This window comes from Artemia sp. Qi Xiang Cuo, chromosome 2 (genome assembly GCF_049724085.1).
Source record: "Artemia sp. Qi Xiang Cuo chromosome 2, ASM4972408v1, whole genome shotgun sequence".
NCBI lineage: Eukaryota > Metazoa > Arthropoda > Branchiopoda > Anostraca > Artemiidae > Artemia > Artemia sp. Qi Xiang Cuo.
Genome location: NC_142795.1, coordinates 70,943,548 through 70,966,746, shown reverse-complemented (window position 1 = coordinate 70,966,746; position 23,199 = coordinate 70,943,548). Strand labels below are relative to the sequence as shown.

Genomic DNA, 23,199 nt, shown 5'->3' with positions numbered 1-23,199 from the left:
CACTTTCGACTATTAAAAAGGGCACTAACCCTTTGAATTTCCAATCGAATGAGTCATTTTTGAATTTTCTACGACAAAGCTTTCTATAAAAACCTTATACAACCCCAGGGCATAACTTACAACCCTTACCCTGAGGGCTGTGGGGGAGTGTCCTCCTCAAAAACATAATTTCTATCTGGAAATCAACTACGCTGAACAAAACGGCTATCTCAAAACTTTGATTGGATGTGTTTGGGGAACTGTTGGGCGTGGAAGGGGTGTTAGTTGGCTTCCAATCAATTTGACCATTAGAAAGGGCACTAGAACTCTCGATTTCCAATGGAATGAGTCCCCTTTGAAGTTTCTACGACGATCCGTTCCATATGAAGTGCCTCTGTGAAAAAAAAATAATAAATAATAACAAAGCATTGGAGCGGCATGGCCTTTACTATAGGCAACGCTATAGCGTTGCCTCTGATAGAATCAAATATTTTGTTATGTCAGTGTGTGTGTATGGGCTAGTGGGAGAGGGGGGGGATGAATGGCCATAAATCTTTGTCCTGATCAGTTCAAAATTTATAGCCCTAAGTCCTTGAACCCATAGAAACTGCCATACAAAAAAAATCCATAGCAAGGCGCTCAAAAAGATGGGGCCGAAAAAAAGGGCCAAGAATATTTTTTCCTGGTCGGCTTAAATTTATATGTTTAAATCTTTAATGCATAAGAAAAAAAAATGAAAAATATGGTTTTCTCCTAAAAACAGGCCCGACAAAGGGCCAGACAAGAACCTACAAACTTTTTCCTCTGGCCACTTCTCATGGAAGGGTGACCATAGAAACCTGGGAAGGGTCTCATTCAATTGGAAGTTAAAGTCCAATGTCTTTTCTAAGGGTCGAAAATGATTTGAGGGCAACCAGCCTCCCTCTTGCACCTTTTTCTGCTACTCCCCATTGTAATTCCAATAATATTGGGTCCAGATTTTGAGATAATCATTTTGTCCAGGAACGTTACAATGCCTAAGAAGTATACCTCCGGGATCAATACAACCCTCACAGACCCAAGAACAATGGCCCTAGATTATGTAAATTAGCAAACGTTCACAGAAAGTTTTAGCAGAAAAAGCTCTTAGGGATCGTTTGCTGGGCCAAGATTCCTAGAGTTTCACATGGGCATAATCTGGAAATAACACGGGTACCTGAGCAAACAAAAAGACGCTATGTGTATAAGAATTTTCAAATATCTGTAATATCTCAGGAATGGCTTGGAGAAAAAAGTTGGAACTCTCGAGCAGTGTTGATAGGGGTCAAGTGGATCTCAAATTCTGACTTTGGGCGGGGAGAAAGGATCCACCAAAATACACTATATGCATTTAGTTCATCAAAATAGCATATTTACCATATTAGGGAGTGGCTCTGGCGGATGAGGCTTAAACCTCCAGGTATTGTTGGGAAAAGGAAAGAAGGGAGGAAAGAAAGGAGGAGGGTGAGCAAGGGAACTTCATATCTTAGGAAGGGGCAAAAGGTTAAAAAATTTCATCTCTGATCCATGAAAAACATTTTTGCACTAAAGCTCCTATGGGACTTGTAATTTATGCACAGTTAAGCAGCAAGGTAAATCAAAAGATTCTATTTAGTGCCAGGTTATAAAAATTGTGCATCTGTAATATCTTGTGAACAGATCGGGGCACCAAATTCAAACTTTTATAAAGTGTTGAAGGAGAGGGCAAATAGATCTTCAATTTTGACTTCGGGAGAGGATTGAGTTAAATCAAAAGACGCTGGATGCATCCAGGTCATTGAAATACCACATCTACCCTATCTTGGGAACAACTTCGGGGTGTAAAGTTGAAACTTTGAGGTACTGTAGGGGAAAGGATGGGTTCTGCCGGAGGAGGGGCGAAGGAGTTAAACAGTTTTTGTCTCTGATCCTACGAAACGTTTTATGAGCTTCATTGAGATTTATGAGGTATGCAAAGTTAAGCAGCAAGGTAAATCGTAAGGCACTATTTGTTGCCAGTTTATCAAAATGATGTTTCTGCAGTATTTCGGGTACAGCTTGAGATATAAACTTAAAACTTTCAGGGAGTGTTGGGAGGGTAAGTGGATCATAAATTTAGACTTGAGGGAGGGGACAGAGTTAAACGAAAAGACACTGTTTGCATCGAGGTCACCGAGATAGAACATTTGCCACGTCTTGGGAACGGCCTGGGGGTGCACGTTTAAATTTTCAGGTACTGCTGGGGAAAGGCCGGGGAAAGGTGGGCCGAGGGTACCTTAAATATCGTGCTGGAGGAGGGTAAAGGGGTTAGATAACTTTTTTCTCTAATCTACAAAACTGTTTTACATTTAACATCCTCAGGGGTTTTATAATCTATTTAAGTTAAGTAGCAAGGTAAATGAAAAGACACTGTGTTGCCAGGTTATCAAAATGGTGTATTTGCAAAATCTGAGGAACAGCTTGAAGTTTGTTACCACGAACTGTTAATAGTTCTATTATGCGATAATCGTAATTGTTTTTACACATTTTTTTTTTGAATTTTTTCGGTTTAAGAACTAAAATATTGGATTACAATTTAAATTTCTTGAAAACTTTTTCGATAATCTTTTTACCAAAAAAATCGGGATGGATGGAGATGGGGATCTTAAATTTTTCGGACTGGGAATTGTTCCGCGATTTTCGGCAATTCTTAAGACAAAAGCCATGCTGTAGGCACCTTTACTATATGCATATATATATATATATATATATATATATATATATATATATATATATATATATATATATATATATATATATATATATATATATATATATATATATATATATATATATATATATATATATATATATATATATATATATATATATATATATATATATATATATATATATATATATATATATATATTATCTATATATAATAATAATAATAGACGTATATAATAATATAATAATAGTAATAGACGTTTCTTATTCCACGTTTTTATAAACAAATCTTTTCACATTTTTTTTTTTTTTAGTAACGCATACGTAGGTCATTTGCAAATAGATATGAGTTTTGTTGTCTTTGACGAAACTAAGTTTAGGTTGTTTAATAGAATACTTATTCCCCAGGGTCTTTTTTTTAGTACCTTCACAGCAAAAGTCATATTAGCTCAAGGTACGATATGCCATTGTTTTATTGTAAAATGGGGGTTGTTTTTTGTAGATTGCATAGGTTCTGCATAACTATGACTATTTCAGAATCATCTCTAAAACAACTGAGAAAGACAAATTTTGGAATACCAAAAATACCTAAGAAAAGCGTTGCCACTTTACATTGTGGAACTCACTATCCTACCAGCTAAGAAGTATTGCAAAAACGAAAACCCACACCAGAAGCGCATCTAGGATTTTTGTTCGGAGGGGGAGGGGGTTAATATTTTTTAGGGGGGGTACACAAAAAACCTAAAAAAACGCATACAAAGTTTGTTTATGTCCATTTTTGTTACGTTTTTACGAGTCAAACAAACATTTGGGGGGGGGGGAGATTCAAACCGGGTAACCCCCCCTGGATACGGCCTTGACCCACACGCACAAAACTCGATAGACAAACAAAACGTCAGTTAGAAAGGTGCAGCAAGAGTGCAAGACCATGCAGACAAGTACGCAGATATTTATTTCGGAAGGGAGGTGGAACAAATTCACAGAAAGCAAAAAAATTATACAAAAATAGGATAAGCTAAGGAACAATTGTACAAACTTCGATATTTTTCTGAAGCGTACCCCCAAGAAGTGCATCCTGCATATGAGCCATCCTATATATCTTCCAAAAAATAACAGGAATTCATGGAATTCAGACTCTTTTTTAAGGGCTCGTGCATAATTAAATTAATCAATCTACTCCGACTTCTTTAATTTTAGGCCATACACCCTCAAATTAAAAGAAAATAAAAAAAAAACAACTCTACGCTCTTAAACACAGGCCACAAATGCTTCAAAAATTCTCATTGTGTTACAACTGTAAACTGTTTAAATTTTCAGATTTTCTTTAGCCGAGAAAATACATTCCAGCCGTAAGCACCCCTAACCATAATAAAACAAATAATAGAGAAAATCTAGACAGAAAATTAACGCATTTTTTCTAATCTCACGCACGGAACTCGCCACAAAAAAAACAAAAAAAAAACGATATGCAAAAGTAGTCTCTCTTCAGAGCAAATGCCAAAATCCAATCTGCGTTGCGAACATATAGGCATAGCCGGAAAAATGAAGAAACATACAAGTGTCTGATACGGTTGTGATTAGATGGGCATAAAGAGCTATTTTTAAAAACTACTATTATAGTGACGATTTGTTTACATTTTTGAAATGGTTGTGTAATTGTTAAGATTTGTTTTCAAGATGAATTTATCAGTGAACGGAAATCGTGTAAATGGCGGATATAACCAAATTAGATATACAAATTCTCCCCTTATTGTTCCGGTAAGTTTTATCTATTTATTCCAAGCACTAACAAGGCCACAAAACCTTACCTAGGGACAAAAGTTTAAAAACACCGAAGGAATATAATGTAAATGTGGTACCTGGGCACTATATGGGCCTTTACAAGGAAACCAGTCACGAAAAACCCGTTTTTGACGGGTTAATTCAAGAGACCGCTATAGGGTAATGCAATGCATAGCATGGATTTCATTGCGTTACGATATTTAAACTGTTGTTTTGGGGGGTTTAGGGGGGGGGGGAGGTTAGGTTAGGTTACGTTAGGTTACGTATTTAATATGTGCTATGCTTTACCCCCACCCCTCCTAATGTGCAAATATATAGCCCAAATTTGTTTATAAACTATTATATATTCATCCTATTTTATTTTATTTCATTAGCATTAACCAAACTTGACTTTTTAGAAAGGCCCATATAATGCACAAATACCGTAAATGTTTTGAATATGGGCGTACGATAAGATAAGAGATAAGATAAGATAAGTTTTATTCTTCATTAAATACACATACAATATTAGATGTTATAAATCCCTCAAAGGCTCATTGGCCTGGCTGATACGCAAGAGGAGTACTCGAGACGTTTTCTCCCCCAAAGACCAGAACTATATGCAGCTTCAGTCAATGCCCACCAGGCCTCCTCGAATGAAATTCCTATAGGCATTCACTTCTTCGACATTAGTTTTCAACTTTATTTTATTTTTATCCTTTAATTGCATCCTTCCTCATTAATTATACATTAAATCATTTATTTACTTATTTTAATATGTATATTTTGGTTGTTTTCCAGGTACTTTCCCATTATATGGGTACTTCTAAAAAGTCAAGTTTGGTTAATGCTAATGAAATAAAATAGGATGAATATATAATAGTTTATAAACAAATTTGGGTTATATATTTGCACATTAGGGGGGGGGGGTAAAACACTGCATACATTACATACGTAACCTAACCTAACCTAGGTACCTTTTCCCACCCCTAAACCCCAAAAAACAACAGTTTAAATATCGTATATGCAATGAAAACCACGCTATGCATTCCATTACTCTGAAGCCGTCTATTGAATTAACCCGTCAAAACGGGTTTTTCATGACGGGTTTCCTTGTAGGTGCCCATATAATGGGAAAGTACCGTTTTCCATAAGTATATTATTTCTTTTGCATCCTTTCCCTTGCATACACAATTCATAGCTTTTTTTGTATCGCTGACATTAGACCCTCCAACCCATATTATTAAACCCTCAGCCTTCAACATAACTAGGGCAGCTCTGTACTTTCCAATCTTTTGCTCGCATTTACAAATAGAGCAAATTGGAATAGAAATTAATTACTTGCAATGCATGCATCCTTTTGTGCACTGCTGACAGTGCTTACTCACTAATACAACCTACAAAAGCACCGACAATGAATAAAAGAATGTAAGGCTAAATGAATACTCGAGTTCTCCGTCTTCAGATTAGAACAGTTCATGACCTTGAACGAAAAGATTTAAGTTCGAAAATTAATGTTTATTTGTTGACAAGCAGCAAAGTAGAACTCAACAAATCATTCGATTAGATTTATGAATGAACTAACTTAATGAGCAATTAAACTCAGTAAAGGAGTATTTTGCTAAAAATAGATCAACTATGAAGTACCAAGACAGACAAAATAAATGAGAAAAAGAAAACAGAATAATTTAAAAAAACTAAAGTATAAAAACAAACACAAAGTTATATTCAACTATCAAATAATTGTGGCACCCAATCTTTATTTAAGTACAAGCGCCCAAAAAACCTACAGTTAAGTACAAGTAAAACCAAGGGCTGATTACTTCTAACCACCTGACGTACATCTTGGAACGCCACGTGTTCCGCCACGGTTGGTTCGCGCCACCTGGTATGCATGAATTCTGAGAGAGGGCGACCCCTCGAGTAAAATTTTAGCGTAAGAGTGAGGACTGAGGGGTGGTGGCTCTTCTCATACACAGGACAATATCTGTTTGTTTTAAGTTACAACGTCGCTATTTACTTTCATTCGAAAAACAAGTAATTTTGTTTAATTTGATTCAGTCTGAGCTTTTTTTTCGCAAATTCAAAATAAAAATGACCTGAAGTTTCCTGGATGTTATTAAACAATATTTATTATGAATCGGTAACAATTGGCGTTTCAACATTTGTCGGTTATAGACCCACTGAGGAGATAAAGACCAGCTACATTTGTTACGCTCCCGCCATGGGAAATACTTTTGGGCCAGGACTTGCCACAAAACTGACTTGCTCAGGATTTATAGTTTTTTCGCAGCGGCCCTTGATCTTACTTTTATCATGCATTAATTAATATAAATATATACCCGTCATGCAACACGGGAAACCCGAGCAAATACTACGCAGCATATAGTGGAAGGACAATCTTGTATATCGTCGAATCAGCATATTTGTTGAGGATGTTCAAAATCAAAGCACAGTTTATAGTGTAAGCCAATCGTTGCAAAGTACATACTTCTTACGGAAAATGTGTAGGGTCACATAGGTGCTACATCTAATCATTAGTCAATCTATGCTATTATTCAGTAATATTCATAAACACTGATGTACAGTCATTCAAATACTTCATACCTCTTGGCATGGATTGTTGTCAGGCATCAGAAAAAGACAAAATTTTCTGTTCTTCTCTCTATCCAAAAAAAAAAAAATCGAATCTACCCTAGAGATCCTTGGCCCCTTTTCCCAGAAGGTTGCAACACTGTTATTCACTTTAGCAGTTCTACAATTGGTTGCGTATCCTTAATTGTAAACCAAATCGATGGGGGGGGGGTCCATCAAGTGTGTAAGCAAGGGAGAGCCTTAGACGGATCAATATTTCTTAAATTAGTTCAAAATCTTCTTACACGTTTCAAATTTTCGTTGATTTGACGTATTTGTTCCCTGCTGAATAAGATCCTCCGTAAGTACCTTAAGTTAGATTTTAAACCCCACCCTTATTCAGTCATTTTCAAGTAATAATATTGCTAAATTTGTAACTGAAATTTGTAACTCTAGCGGTCTAGACGGAAATTAATTTTAAAAAAAAAGGTTCTCTGGTAGAAGTAAAGAGCGAAGATGAATCTTAAAACGAACAAAAAGCTGTTTCTGCAACATACATCTGCAATATTGGTTCGAATAAACTGACTCGTAATATTTCCCTAAATTTTTAGAATTCTCAAAAATTAACGTTTTATTGAAAGCTTATCTTACTTGATGTTTTGATAGAATTGAAATTGAAAAATAATATTTACTGATTTCATGACCGGTAAAAGACTATTGAGAGTCCTATAAACTAGTCTTTTATTTTCTGAAGTGTACTTAGGACTTTTTTGCTCCTAATTTTGTTTTGTTGCGTCGATTTTGTTTTATGGATATCAAATAATATCCATGCATTAAGCAAGCTGATTTCTGATCGAATAAGCATCTTCTAGTTCTACACCATGAGGCGGAGGTGGGGATGAGGAAGGGGCAGCCCTCCTTCCTATACGGAATAAATTCTGCTCATTCTGGGGTTTAATTTTACTCTTTATTTCATAATAACAGCGTAGACTAGAAATATTCCCAGAAATCAAGAGGGATTAAATATCAGGTTCATATTTTTGATGCGTTTTTTAGGTCCCCCCCGGAAAAGATAATCCCCCTAACAAAAGTCCTGAATACGACCATGGGTATTATACATCAGTTTCTACCTCCACCCTTCCCTTGTCTCTTTCTTAGAACTAATTCTGTATTTGTCTGAAGGCTTAATGAGAGTTGGGATGTTTTGGTATTAAAATGTACCCTTTGAGGCATCTCACTCAGAGGTCTGTGCCTTGAGGCAGGCACAGACCAAAATATTTTTAAGGTCTAAACAAATTTCACTGTCTTAGGTAAACTCCCAGTTGTTTTACAATTCCTAACATCTGCATACAAGGGCTTTAAACCTCGAAAATAGGGTGCTATGAATCTTTTGTAGTTAGGGAGGGTGGAAGATGCCTCAAAGCGTGCAATTTAATGCCCAAACATCCTAACTCTCATTGAGCCTTCAGATAAATACAGAATTCGTTCTAAGGGAGAGACGAGGGAAGAAATTGATATATAACCTCCAGGGCCGTATCCAGGACTTTTGTTTAGTGGGCTATTCTTCGGGGGGAGAAGTACAATTTTTTGTTTAAACACATCAAAAATGTGGATTGTGATTTAATCCCACTTGATTTCTTGGAATATTTCATGTCTAGGTTGTTATTATGAAAGTAAAGAGTAACATTAAACCCCAAAATGAGCAGAATTTATTCCGTACAGGAAGGGGACTGTCCCTTCATCATTCCCATAACCACCTCATGGTCGCAGAAACTTCGGAGGGTGCTGATTCGACAGAAATTGAGAGTTCTAGTCCTTCTTTTATAAGTCAAAAGTGATTGGAGACCAACCCGCCACGGGGGAGGGTATTTTCCGGGGGTATTTTCCGAGGGGGGGGGAGGGTTCCGGGGGTGAATGCCGGCTCCCGATTAAGTCAGACCCAATAAAATTGTAAAATGTGTATCACGATCTGAACTGTTTTTCACATTGGAGAATGAAAAAGCTTACAGTCTTTATCTCTTTTAAGAAATCTATGCTTTTTGGCTCAGGGACGAGAGGTTTGGGGCTTCGGAACCCAGGCCCGACAAATCCTAAATTTTCCGAATTTTTGGACACCAAATTCAAATTAACATCTATAATCTTGGTTTTTATTATTGCCCCCTCCCCGAAAAAATCCTTCGTACGTACCTGTTTCCCACGACCCCCCCCCCCCACAAAAAAAGGAAGAAAATGTGAAAAACACCTGCGTATAATTTATAATCTTTACATAAAATGAGATTCAAACATTGTCAGAATGACAACGCATTTTGAATTATCGAATTTTTTCGAGTTCAAGGTTCATATCAGTTGGATATTTTCTGCATATCGCTTCTCAACGGTTACGTCAGAATCCAAAAAGACGAAGTTGTAACTGTAAAGACTTTTAATTGTTTGTTCTATTAATCTTTGGGATTTTTTTTTTATTCTTTTCGCAAGTATGGATTTTAAAATTGGGCTAGATGTATGCACGTAGAAAAACAGACTTTTCTACAATGAGGTATTTTGGAGAGGTTCTATAGATAAGGAGAGAGTCATGTACCTTTATAAAATGATAGTCAGTAGCCCCTCAGATTCCGTTTGTTTTCCTGTTTTTGCTGCACTTTATTTTGTTTCTTTTTTTTGCGACGCTGCATTTAATTATAATCTAATCAAACTTTAACAAACAGAGCTAGACAATGCAAACACAATATTGTTTTTTTTGCATAGTTTTAAGTGATAAGGATAGAAATATATTTCATTGTGAAAATATAAATATGTAAATCTCAAACAAATGGCTTGTGAGGTAGCAAGGAGCTACTAAAGATTCTAGTCCTATCGAATAGCTATAAAAAAGATAATAAATTCAATATCATCTATCTTTTAATTAATTCCATTTTTTTTAACTTTGCCATTTAGTTTTAAAGAGAGAGTAGGGAATAAAGTCGATATTCTAGAGAAACTAAAGCGGAGAAATTGCCAACTTAACTAAAGTAAATAACTTCAGGTATAACTTTATTTCGTAGAACGTTGAAACGCACGTTGACGCGTAGGACACGCATACAGCTATATGAAGCTTATTAGAGGTTCATTCAGCCTCTGACTGGAATAAAAAAATAATGGTACTTACGTGTTATAGCGACCACACCAAAGAAGTGAAGTTAGGTTAATCATAATGAAATATACCAAAACATGATGAAAATACAAAAACTCTAGTAACAAAATTATTGAAACTACAACAGAGAATTATGTACACCAGGCCGCCCAGAACGCATTATATTAAATACTTAACCTACCCACCTCTATACATTGAATATTTAATTAAAATATACGTGCACAGTACTTTATCTCGCTCAGGCTAAGCTGATTATCTCCGAGTGGACACATAAAACCGGTTTCACTACAGATCAAGAACAAAGTGTGGTTGCTATAACACGTAAGTACCATATTAATATGTGAAGACGTACTTTTCACCAAACATTGGCTATATCGTGCACAAATAATCTCATTCAAGGGCTCTGAAGGCATTTTGGGTCATACAATAAGATGCGATTCAGTGCTGTACATATTTCTTAAGCTTTTGGAAAATAGAAAATTACGAAGGTATTTAGCTTTGGTTAAAATTTTAACAAAGTTGCCCTTTCACAGTTACTTTGTAAAAAACGATTTTTTTTTCTTGGAAAGGGCCATTTTATTTTAGTTTTGTTTTTAGGATTTATCGTGTTTTATTTTGTCTTGTCGACTTCTATCTGTATTTTTTGGTCACTACTTCCAGTTTTGCACTGAGGACGGTTGAGAGGAAATCTCGACCGAAATATTTGCACATTATTCCTCTTTTTTAAAGCGACTGGAATCATCCTCATTGATTTTCGTCGTTGTAGTTTTTTCCTTTTGTCATAGGTGGTCTCGGAAATTTTTTATAATTTGTGATAACACTGAGACTCATGATAATGAACTCCTAGTGTAATATTTGAGTAAACAACCTGTAGACTATATATAAGTTTTCAGTAAAAAATATATCAATAACAAAATATCTGAAAAATCGTTTTTGGACTTGGTATTTGAGTTTATTAAGGACATTTTTGAGAATGAACTTCTATTGCAATAATTCAGCAAAAACCAGCATATAATATTTCATTAAAAAGCATGTCGGTAAAAAAAAAATATTTTTTTAGACTTCACACTTAGGGTTACTGAGAAATTCTTGAGAAATGTCTTTAACCAATCTCAAGAAAATATCAAAGAGATGCGAGTATACGAAGATTGGTATCCCGACACTTTATTTCCATATTCCTCGAACCAATCAAAGGCACTTTGAGGAAGGTGTATAGTATGCTGTTCAAAAAACAGCAAAGATGATAAAAAAGAAGAAAAACAATAAGAGAGACTAGAACTTCAGGATGTATGCACTGTAAGATTAACTGTGGAACTGTGTTTTAAAATATACCCAGAACTTTTTTTTAAATAAGTAAAACGCAATAATCGCGTTTCCCATATATTATATACAAATATAAAAAATTATTTTAATATTTTTTCTTCATGTCTCCTCTACACAATTAACATTATAATTGACTTTAATATTAACGCTAGTAAATACAATTAACATTAAAATATATTTATAAATAAAGCATAACATTTTTCCGCAATTTTCAAAGAAAAATAAAAAAAAGCCCGCGGCTAGAGGGTGAAAAATATAAGCAGTCTCCCAAAATACAGTAAAACAGGTTTCACAAAACAAATTCTCTTCAAACGAGACTATAAACGAGAGTGTTTTACAGTTTTTTACCCATCGTAAAAATAATCTCTCTCGGCAACTCCAGTTTCTGTTCAGTAGACCTAACTACATCCATGTTCTTTATGGTGACTAGATGAGCATTTTACTTTTCACTTCTTTTTTGCGCCCGGTTATACTACTTTTTTGTTTACACGCAACAATTGACGTTCCCTGGAACCAGTTCAATATTTCACAAGTTCATGTTCCTTTTTCCAAGAATTCTAAAGATGAAGTTGAATCGATTATTTTTTTCTCTTTTCCTCCGTAGTACAAATTTGCAAAGACGTAGATGTCTAGCCAAAATCGACGCTCTCCGGAAACACCATAGAAACTATGTAAAAAGAGTTATATCCGAGTTCTAAGAAATTCATTTCTGGGAAACCATTGAGGAGCCTAGTTGGCACAAATACACGTGATACTATGACACAAAACATGTGCATAAATTAGCTACATTTCGCGTTCCCTGCAGGCGCAACTTACAGAAAAAGAAATAGCTCTTTGTTTCTTTTTCTCTCCTCTACAAGATAAGTAAGGCCCAAACTACGACGCGACATAACGGCTTCAAAGACAACGCAGCCAAGACTTTCAGCAGGAATGGGGAAATTTTCCCTAAAGGAGACTTTTTCATAAAGTGTTTTTTCGACCCTAGTCTCTGTGCTTCTATTAATCTAACAGGGTTTCCCCAGAGTTTCACAAAAACTTGTACGTAAAAATTTATGTAGATGATCTGACCACAGTGCTGCTGTGGTTAACTCTGATCAGCTTCAATGAGGTTAGCAGCTCTGCTTGCAGAGCTTAGGCGTTGTAGTGCCACAAAACACCGCTCCAGTGTCTTTTGAAGTAACAAACCATCTTTGGTATGGGCAACCATTAAATAATTGGAGGTTCCCTAACTTACGGCGCATTGTTGGCGCTGGAGAATCCTTGTTTGTTACAAGGGTTAATTACCAGCACGTCTGGTCCCAAATTATTGTATCGAATTAACTAGATAATGGGACCCAGAAAGAGGATTATTACCTAAAATTTATGACCCAGGTACGGAAAGAGGAGGAATATTCGGACCTGGCCCCCCTCTTCTTCCAAAATCACGTTAGTTTTCCGAGGATTCCTGGAATTTTCTACATTTTCATATACTTCATAAAATTTTTAGTTTTTGGAAGTTATTAAACTCTCAACATTCAACACAACTAGGAAATTTATACGCTTTCCGACTTTTTTTTATAACATGTGCATTTACAAGCTAAATAAATATGTAGAATTTGCCAAAAAAATTGAAGTCGAGTACGTAGGCTATAAAGTGTCCTCTTCCTGAAATTTCATGATATTTACGACTTCCTACAGGTTTAGAGGATTTTGCTGTTTTGGTTTACCATTTTTCAAATTTGCCGCTCCTTCATCCCAGATTTAAACTCACCATCTATTCCCCAAAATAATTATTTGCATATTTGCAAGCACGAAGTATTAACTCCCATACACACATAAAAAAAAACAAAAAAACTATGGATTTCGCCAAGCCAGGAATATAATTCTATTAAATAATAAACCCAATAGGAAGTGAACAAAAAGTAAATGAGCTACTAACAAAAGAAAAAAATTGGCAATCAGTCCTGTCTGCTTCAGTAATTTTGGCAATCTGTATGCTCCTAGTTACTATTGACTCAGACAGAAACTACGCAATTTGTACTATTTATGAGACAGTAGTCTAGGAAGTAAGAATCTCGTCAGAAAAAAAAAGGTTCAAAGGTGAAAGAAGACAGCGGAGGGGATGGGAGGGACGGTGAGAATATGTGAGGTAGATAAGAACAGAAAAAACAAAACTGCACTTATGTGCAGCTGCAAAGTCGTATCCAAAATATCTTATACACCGTTTGTTCAGAGAGGTAAAAGTGTAGCAGAACAAAAAAAAATGCAAATAAAAAAAAATGGCAACGATTGAATAGACGAAACGTCAATACAGAAGTTGAACGTATCACACTTACTCTATACATAAATTTGGAATGGCAGAGCTGAATATGTTTTACAGCTTGAAAAATCAGCGTCCCTTCACCAGAATTTTCCATCCAAATAACAATGAGAACGATCTGTAGCATTTTGTTGCAATAAAATTGGAAACAACCCCACTTTAGGTTCTCGGGTAGAAATAAGAGAATATTAGTTCCGCCCTAGGATGGATGGATGGATGATAGACTATCTATCAACAAATAAAAATGACAATATTTTTGTACAGTCCCGACAAAGGCTTACGTCAACTTTGACTCTCGCTCGGAATTTATGCCTCGTCTTTAACTGATATTAGCCATACCTTGAGGACAGCTTGATTTTAATTCAATGAATTCGATTTACCTAGAAACTAGATTTACATCGCCTGGATAACACCAAGTGTTACAACAACAGGTTGGCTTTCCGACAAAAGCGCTATGAAAGTAACATTTTACTTTTGCTTCTTCAGCCATCGACTAAGCCCAGTAGCTGTAAACCCTTAAAACCTTTAAAATACTATGTACCGAGAAGAATTTTTTCTTAAAGAAAAGTTCTTTAAATGTGACTTAAAAATCATTATTTCTGCTTTCTTTCAAACCATATTTTATTCTCTATTTCCCAAAAGTCAACATCGATTTATTGCCACACAAACGCTATATTAATAATTGCAAACTGCGTCATTACATTGGATGAATATTTATAACCATTGCGTAACCACTCATTTTCCCTACTCTAAAATATTTTCGAACTGAGGATTGATACCCCACGCCCTTGAGGATCGATAAACTTTACAATTCCTGTTTACAAGTCATTCCCAAAGATAGAGGAGAAACCTCAAAACAAAGAAACTTTGAAGCCTTCTTGCGTTTGAGCTGCAAACTTCAACGGTCTATAATTGCATGTTCAAAGTTTTCTTCGTTTTAAGTGCCTATCAATCAAATTTCAAATGAATTCAGACACTTTAATGCGGATGGTAGATGGGGTCCAGAAGTGGTGCACTTCTCTGAAAATTCATCCCCTTGTTCCTTTGGCTGAAATTGTTTAGTTCAAAGGTTACAAGTGGATTTGAGCACTTCCATGCAAAACTTGGAGATGTGGAGCAAGCATGTCTCTGAAAATCATCAGTATCATATCCCATTAGCCCAAGGTACTTGTCCCATAAATTTCCAGCAAATGTTCCTATCTTCTTGCTGAAAAGTCGGTCATTGAGAGTGCAGTCAAAAGGGCCAATTGCCCAATTTGCTCATCCAATCATACCGATAAAATACTATCATATGCTTCTGCCTCAAATAATGTGTCGCATGCTCATCTCTCCGTTGCACAGCTGGCAGGGAGAGGGGAAGGGTTTTGGAGGGGCCAAGAACCCATTTTATCCCCCATTAAGAAAATCGTCGCGTGATATCACATAAAACAAGGTACAACATGCTACAAGTTTGGCGAGGAGAGATAGGGGTTATAGAAGCGGCACTTTGAAATTATTGCACTTTTCCGACTTAAAAAGGTAGAGCTTGGCTACCTTTCTACTAAAAAGTTGGAGGGAAAGAGGCTATAGGAGGTGTTTCGGGCCCATTTGGGTCCTCGAATCATAGATATTAAAAATCTTCGCATGATAAGGGTTCAAACAAGGGGCAAGATGCCTACCTTTCTTCTAAAAAGTTGATGGGGATGTTAATGTGGGGGGGGGGGTCTTCTTTAATCATATCAATTAAAAATTGTTATGCGATTCCAGTACAAACAAGGGGCGAAATGCCTACTTTTCTGCTCGAAGCTAAGCAATAGGAGGAGTGGGGGAATGTTGGAGGAGCATTGGACCCACTTTATATCTTGAATAATTTAGACTGAATACCCCTGCGTGAATCTGCTTCAAACATGGTGTGACATGTAATTTTTCTGCAAAAACTGGCAAGAGGGAGAGAGGAGGTAATGGAAGACCTAAGCGCCCGCTATATCTCTCCGAATATAGAGATTAAAAACACTGAAATGATTCTGATTCAAGCAAGATGAAACACATCTGTGCTAATAAACTTCGCGATGAGAGGGCCTCAAACAAACGATGTTAGGTTAAAACAAGGTACAGGTTGAAGGGATCTCCCACCTGTTTAGTACCTACAACAGTAGAGATCAATGATCTTTCGGTCAATGTTGTATTTCATATAAGAATGTTCGAAAGAAAAACTGATGTCGTATGTTTTTATCAGATCTGCAATGATTATTGATCAGCGTTAAAAAAAGATCGCATCCCTCTTGTCGTGTTTATTTCCTTACAGTGTGCAGACATTATAATATCACTACTAAGATAGGAGCAAGGATGAGCTCTAATTGCTAAGGATGAGAGAAAAATTAAAGTTTAAAAGATAAAAATATGATGTCATTTCTCTGCTTCAGTCCCAAACACAGAAAAGGAAACAAAAGACTCATCAGAATGGATCGTAAAAGTAGATGGCAATGCTTTCGACATAATGGAAAAACCTTCCTTTCTGGATTTCAAAAATTTTTCAATTTATTCTTCTAAGAAATGGTTTTAGCGATTGGCTAAGGGAACCGTCGAATATCTTGAACAACTTTATCTTGAAAATGATCCCTGCTTGCATGCCAGCTTGAACGAAGCTTCTGAAACAAATAAAGAAACACGGCTAGAAGAAACGACAGCTTGTTGGAGTGGCGTCAGATAGTTCTCTTTGATATAAACTATACGACTCCAAAATTCAGCATACACACCATAGGCTCTGGCTCGAAGCAAGCAAAACCGCATTGATTGTCCCCAGGCAAAAATTATACACAGCTTTCCAAAAATCAATACCATATTCAGCAATCCAGCCCCCCTTCAATATAGAGCTTATACATTACCATTTTCTCTTAATAAATTGAAGTCGGAGGCTTCATAAAAAAACGGAAAAAGGCCCAAACATAGCAATTAAATGGTCTTAGCTAAACGGGTACACACTTTAACATTCTGACTGTAAAATTTCCGAAAAACTAGGTTATCTTTCTCAAGCGAAAGTAGCTTCGGAATTGGCTCATTCTCAATTCTTTATAGTGTTATGAAAAAAAAATGACGATAGTCGACTGTTCAGTTTTGGGATATCAAATTGATAATTCCATCAGAAGCAGATTTGTCGTATCTAAATAGGCCCAGGTAAAAGGATGATTGATTTCTTTTTGCGGCTAGAGATGATTGATTTCTTTTTGCGCGCTTGCCAATGCGAATTAAGTTCTGACAAGGGTAATTTGAAGTTGGGTAATTTGAAGGTAAGACCACTATGCCCTGCCCTAATCGTAAATAGCTCCGTTGAACTCTAAAATTAAGTCGAGGCTTAACGTCGAAAATGAACCTAAAACCATCACATAGGTACAAGTCACACTCTAAAAACTCTCTTCTTATATCCTTCATAGAATAACGCATATCAATCGTCTTGCAGGGGCAACGCTTGTTTTTTTCCTTTTTTTCTGTCGCTGATGTCAACGTATTGCTAAAAAGTCTTGAGGGTCTAACCTCTGCAGTTTTTACGGAAAGTGTGAAACCCTGGCTGGATTGAGGAGCACGGCATTAAATTTTGAAGAGCTACCTATAATTCTTGTCTTATGCCAAAAAGAAAGTGGTTTTCTCAGTCATTAAGCCAGAACTAATAGTACACGAGCTGAAGTGGAGTTTCATAGTCTATCTCAGAGCGGACTATTTGAAATTGTTCTGCCAAGCTTTCATTTCTTTGAGCCGTGTTTCCACATTCGAGTGGAAAGCTCTGTTCTAGCAAGCAAACAAGCAGACTGCAGTTTCAAATTTCAGTTAAATTCAAGTCTAAAAGTGCCAAAGTTGTGCGACGGCTCTCCAGTCCCATTGCCGAAATATTTCCTTAGAATGATAAAAAGAAAAATTTTCAGTTTGAAAAAAAGGACATTTTCTCACGAATCAAATCGGCTACTATCTACTTTTACAAGCCATTTCTGTCCGTGATTATGTTGATTTATGATTTCATTATCTATGTTTGGGACTGTGGTAAAAAAAAAGGGTAATACACGTGTCTCCTAAGTTTATAATTATCTCGTTGATAAATAAATGGGGCGTTTTTCTTTGCTTCTTTGTTAGTAATATTATTAGAAAGTTGGCATAAAGCAAGACACTCATTTTCTAAACTAAGGGAGATACAATTTTCTTCTAACGCAGCTGAAATTTCTTCAAGGGCCGATGAATGTATATTATATTAGTTTCTTTGTATGAAAATTCGTTCATGAGGTACATTTTTTCCAAGATTTCGAGGGATTCCCAACTTCTTATGGCACACACCGGAATTAAATTAAATAGTGACTACTCAAAAACAAGCTACGACCCGATTCGTTCCGAAAACATGTTGGAAGCAAAAACTGTATTGCCCCTTTCTCACCCAGCCCCTATCTTCCTACCGTTCAGTCTCAAATTTTTATCAAAAAGGTAGGCTTCACCTCGCCTTTTTGAACCAGAATCACTTACTGATGTTCAGTTTGCATGATTTAAGAGCCACACTGGGCCAGTGGCCCCTCAATCCCTCTCCCACGCTCATCCCACTGCTAACGTTTCAGCAGAAAGGCGGGCATTTTGACATTGTTTGAACAAGGATTTTCTAATTATATGATTGGAGGAACAAAGAGGGCCATTGACCTTTCTGATAGCCAAACACACTTACTGCCAACAACTAGCAAAAAAAGGTAGGTATACATCACCTTGTTTGAGCCGGAAGCATGCTACGATTTCCTATTAATATTATTGGGAAGCTCAAAGTGGGCCAATACCCCTTCGCGCAATATTTTTTTTACATGTATGATTTGAGACACAGAGCGGGCCCATGGAGACTCAAGAAAACACCCCCAATCGCCAACTTTTCAGAAGCTAAGTAGGCAGAAATGTTTTTTTCACCTGATCTGCTTGAATTCTAAAACCTTGAAGCCTATTGGGCAAGTACCCTCGTCCAATGGGTTATGAGAATAATGATGTTTAGAGATATGTTTCCCTTCTTTGATCTTCAATCTGCTTCTCTCGGAAACTTCCGGGGAAACCAATTTTTGGGCTAAAAGAACTGAGCAAAATGGATTTTCAGAGGCGTCGACCACTTCTGAGCCACACTTGCATTCTGCTCTAAGCTGTCCGCAGTCACAAGCAATTTAGTACGAGGGTACCTATAGCCAAGAATACGTTAATCAAAAATTTCAGACCATTCAACTTTACAGTCTAGGCGTAAAATTTCAATTATTTGAAGATTTTTCCCTCTATCACAAAGAATGTCTTGTAAGCAAGAATTGTAAAGTTTGCTCCTCTTTAGGGGCGAGGTGTTACATACTTGTGACACTTGTGCTAATTAATCTATCTTCTTGTTCGTTTCCGAACATTTTAGGGTAGAGAAATTTGTCCTCATTCAATTGTTAAGGAACGATTATAAATGATAGTGCAACGCAAAAACGTAGTACGACAATTATTAATAAAGTGTTTATATTGCAATCAGTCGGTGATAGACAGAGAGTAAATATTGTTTTCAAACATTAAAAGCATATGAAACAATTACAGACGTTAAACTTTCAGGCTAAGAAACGTAGGCTTAGATTGTACATGCTGAAATTTTACAAAATAAAATTCTATTAGAAATAAATAATATACAATTTAGAAATAAATAGCACAAGTTAGGCTTATATTTTGGGGCAAAGTAATGTTTTGGGGCAAAGTAATAAAGCATGTGCACAATGTGCATTTTTAGACTAGCAGCATTTATTGGGCATGACGAAAAGGTGAAGAAGGTTGGTTTTAAGAATGCAACGTACTTCGAGACCACTTTAAGAAACATGTCTGTGATCATTTGTTTTTTGTTTATTTTTTAAGGAAAAAATTCTTCTTGTTATATAGCATTATTCAAGCTTTGAAGAATTGACAACAATGGCTCTCAATCAATGGCAAAGTAACTAAACTAAACAAATAAAAGGCGACCTTAGGTTACTGAAACACTTCACTATATCTAGTAAATCTAGCATATATATTCTCTTTTTTACATTAGTAAGGAAAATACTCACGGCAAGAATAAACATTGTGCTACGATTGTAAATAAACACGAAAAGAGGCAGAAAGCCAATATAAATCACAGAATTTCTAAACTTGGCATAAATTGTCAATTAGCTCAAAAAGAAAAAAATGGCTTGCATTAGTAAAGGATAAGACATTGTTTACAGAAAAAGGTCAGCCGAGAACAACAACTAAGCTCGATTTTTGTTTAAGATTGGAGTTTTGTTCGAAGCAACTTTTTGAAAGGGATGTTTGGGAAGGGCACTGAATAAAAATCCATTTTAGAATAAAATATCAGAACTTCTTTGTATTTTAGCGTACCTGCTTTTTTTCACAAAGAACAAAATACAACTAATCATCATAGCAAGAAGATCTCTTTTTAACGATTATCTACTAATGGGCGAAATTTATGAAGCAGGGATGTAGCAACAATCCTGTAGCTTATTTCAGCCCGTAAACAAGAACACTCTTGAATTTTTCCCATTTTTAATAGTTCCTCTTTCATAAAATTCGTATTGTATAATCTTTGAAAGACGCACCAACCCCCTGAAAAAATACACATTTTTCCAAGTTTTCTGGCTTTTAGCCCCCCCCCCCCCCCCAACAAAAAAATATATATTAAAACTGAGTTTTGGGTATGTTTACGGTCACATATATATTCGTATGCATTTTCTATTCTTTTTTCTTTACTTTAGTTACCAAAAATACATAAAACTGTCAAAAAAAAAAAAATAACTTTATTAGACTATAAATAACTCTTTCGCCCCGATAAAGTGTTGCAAAAAAAAAGGCCACTCACGCAAGACATTTTCTTTTAGTACAAATATAGTTGCGAAAATTCTTTAGTAACCTTTGGTACAGTTGCCAAGTCTTTTTTCAATATCATTGATGCGCAGAAAGCTTAATTACAAAATTTAGGCGTTCCGGCGTAAGATAAATACACATAGCTAAAAAGATCGAAATTACGAAATCTCATAAAAAAAGAAGTAAAACAAACTTAAAGTTACGAAATTTCCTCTGAAAAAATTGGAAATAAATGCCATATATATATATATATATATATATATATATATATATATATATATATATATATATATATATATATATATATATATAGTAGTAGTAGTAGTAGTAATATATATATATATATATATATATATATATATATATATATATATATATATATATATATATATATATATATATATATATATATATATCTGCGTGTGTGTATACATATATTAAATATAAAAAAAACTGTCGTCTCAGGATACGTTCTTAAAGAATTGGGACAAAAAGCCAAACTTTAGCGTAAAGAGCGAGATATTAAGAAGGGGGCAACCCCCCCCACATATATGTAATAATTCCTGTTCGTTCTAAGTTTTAATGTTGCTCCTTACTTTCAGTTGAAAAAACTTGTTTTTTTACTTAATTTATGATCTTTTTAAAATAATGCCGGGAACCCCCCCCCCCCTCCATGTAAAGATCTTCTAGACAATTCAGTCCCGATGAAAACTTGCCCTGGACAATTACCATTAACATCTCCACAAGTAAAAGTTAGTCAGCAAACAGAAAGTAAGAAAAATAAAAGAATTTCGGATAGGTATTCTGGCAAAATCCCCCAGTGTCAAATTTCGCCTGAAAAGTTTACCCCCGGAAAATTATCCACGTGAAGATCCCCCCAGCATAAAATTCCCCCCCGCCAAACCAAAAAATGTGTATATAATTTCCAACAACAAATGCTTTAGCCTACGTAAACAATGGGAAAATTTCATAACTTATGAGACCTTTCTCCAGGAGCTGTGGGGAGCCATGTTATCTCCAATGACATAGATGACCTTTGAACTATACTAAAATATTTTTTGTTCTAACCACGGTCAGTCTCCCTTTGAGCATGCCCCTCCGGATAAAGTCCCAGTCGGGTAATCGTTTCCGCTTTCTAATCACTAAAAAAAGGTTGAGATATACACTTTGGTTCATTCAATGTCTGCTTAAAGAGAAATGGGGGAATTACTTTTCCCATTTCTTTAGTTCCGTAGCAAAAAAGTGAATTTCAATTTATTTGTTTATGTCAGTCACACATTTTCGTAAGCCAGATCAAATTATACCTTGACCATATGCCAGAAACGGAAGCCAATCGCCCAGCCTTTAAGAAACCTGATTAGCTCTGAAGTGAAAATTTAAGCCAGCAAAAGAACCAAAAATTAAATTCCACATTATTGGATTTTCTGAGTGAAATTTAAAGCCAGTAAGAAGAATGATAAGTCTATGAGTCACAATTTTGACAGAAATTTGACCTAAAATAGCGCTTTTTTTACACATGAAAACACTTCTTCTCAGCAACTACTTTACTTCTTCCCCCACCCCAAAAAAAGCAATGTACAGCGAGTTTGCAAAAGTATATATACAACTTCATAACTTCAACTTCTTAAATATGAGTTTTGATCAGGGCGTCCTAATTTCCAATTTATAGCAGGTTCGTATATAAGAGTATGTTTCACAAGGGACACATTTCAGGTAGCCCATTTTTTTCGGTGGGGGGGGGGGTCAGAGAAACACAAAAACTGGTGAATCATTTAAAAATACTGGAAAGTATGGAGAAAATCACTCAAATCCGAGAGACTAGCAAACAAAAGGGTAGCCTGAATCCCTCACTCCCCATATTTACTCGACTGGCTCAAGGTACGTAAGCCAGTATATGGTGAAAATTTGAGCCTTAGATCAGATAAGTAACTACATCCAGATGTAAACGTGGACCTTTTGGATTCAAATACAAACCGTATTTAGACATATAAAGCAAGTAAAGAGCGATTAAAGCCTCAACCCGAATAAAAACTACTACACATTAGAGAAAGGCTCTCACCATCCTAAGCCTCATCATCAAAGCGTGCTTGGATATAGCTTGCGCCTAACGTTAAATATTAAAATTAAAAAAAAATAAACGCGAGACAGATTCGAGCACAAACTAAAATAAGCATCATTTTTGTTTCGAATTTTACTGTGTTTTAAGTAAAAGGCGAACTGCAGCCTGCACTTTGCATGTACTTTGGGGACAAAGATTTTAAGCCAAGAGGGGTCCCATCATCGGACATGGTGTCCAAAGCCCCAAAACCGACAAGGTTACACAAAAGCCACTAAACTGGCCTGCGTTCAGGTTTCAAGGTGCTTAGCCGTAATTTCATCTGATGTCCATAGTGGCTGCTCTAACGCCAAGGATTTACCGAACGTGCGACGGCGGTGGCCGAATTATGGAGAAGTAAGAACGTTGGTTTCAAGGTCGTATTTCAGTACATATCGTTTCCATATTATTCCATTTGATACATGGTCACTGAGATGCAGTTCGAAGATGTGTCTAATGTATCTGTGGTCGGAGAAGTTTAGAGAATAAATT

The 23,199-nt window shown here is 36.0% G+C and overlaps 2 protein-coding genes across 6 annotated transcripts in view; one reads left to right on the top strand and one right to left on the bottom strand.

Moving 5' to 3' along the window:
• Nucleotides 1-23,199, bottom strand: part of LOC148955570 (uncharacterized) — a 170,253-nt gene that overhangs the window by 87,035 nt on the left and 60,019 nt on the right. The window lies entirely within an intron of this gene.
• Nucleotides 4,207-23,199, top strand: part of LOC148955569 (uncharacterized) — a 195,404-nt gene continuing 176,411 nt past the window's right edge. Inside the window, exon 1 of the mRNA XM_089102879.1 lies at nucleotides 4,207-4,443. Within this exon, the coding sequence (XP_088959005.1) occupies nucleotides 4,363-4,443 (81 nt within the window). The 5' untranslated portion in view covers nucleotides 4,207-4,362. The remainder of the gene's footprint in view (nucleotides 4,444-23,199) is intronic.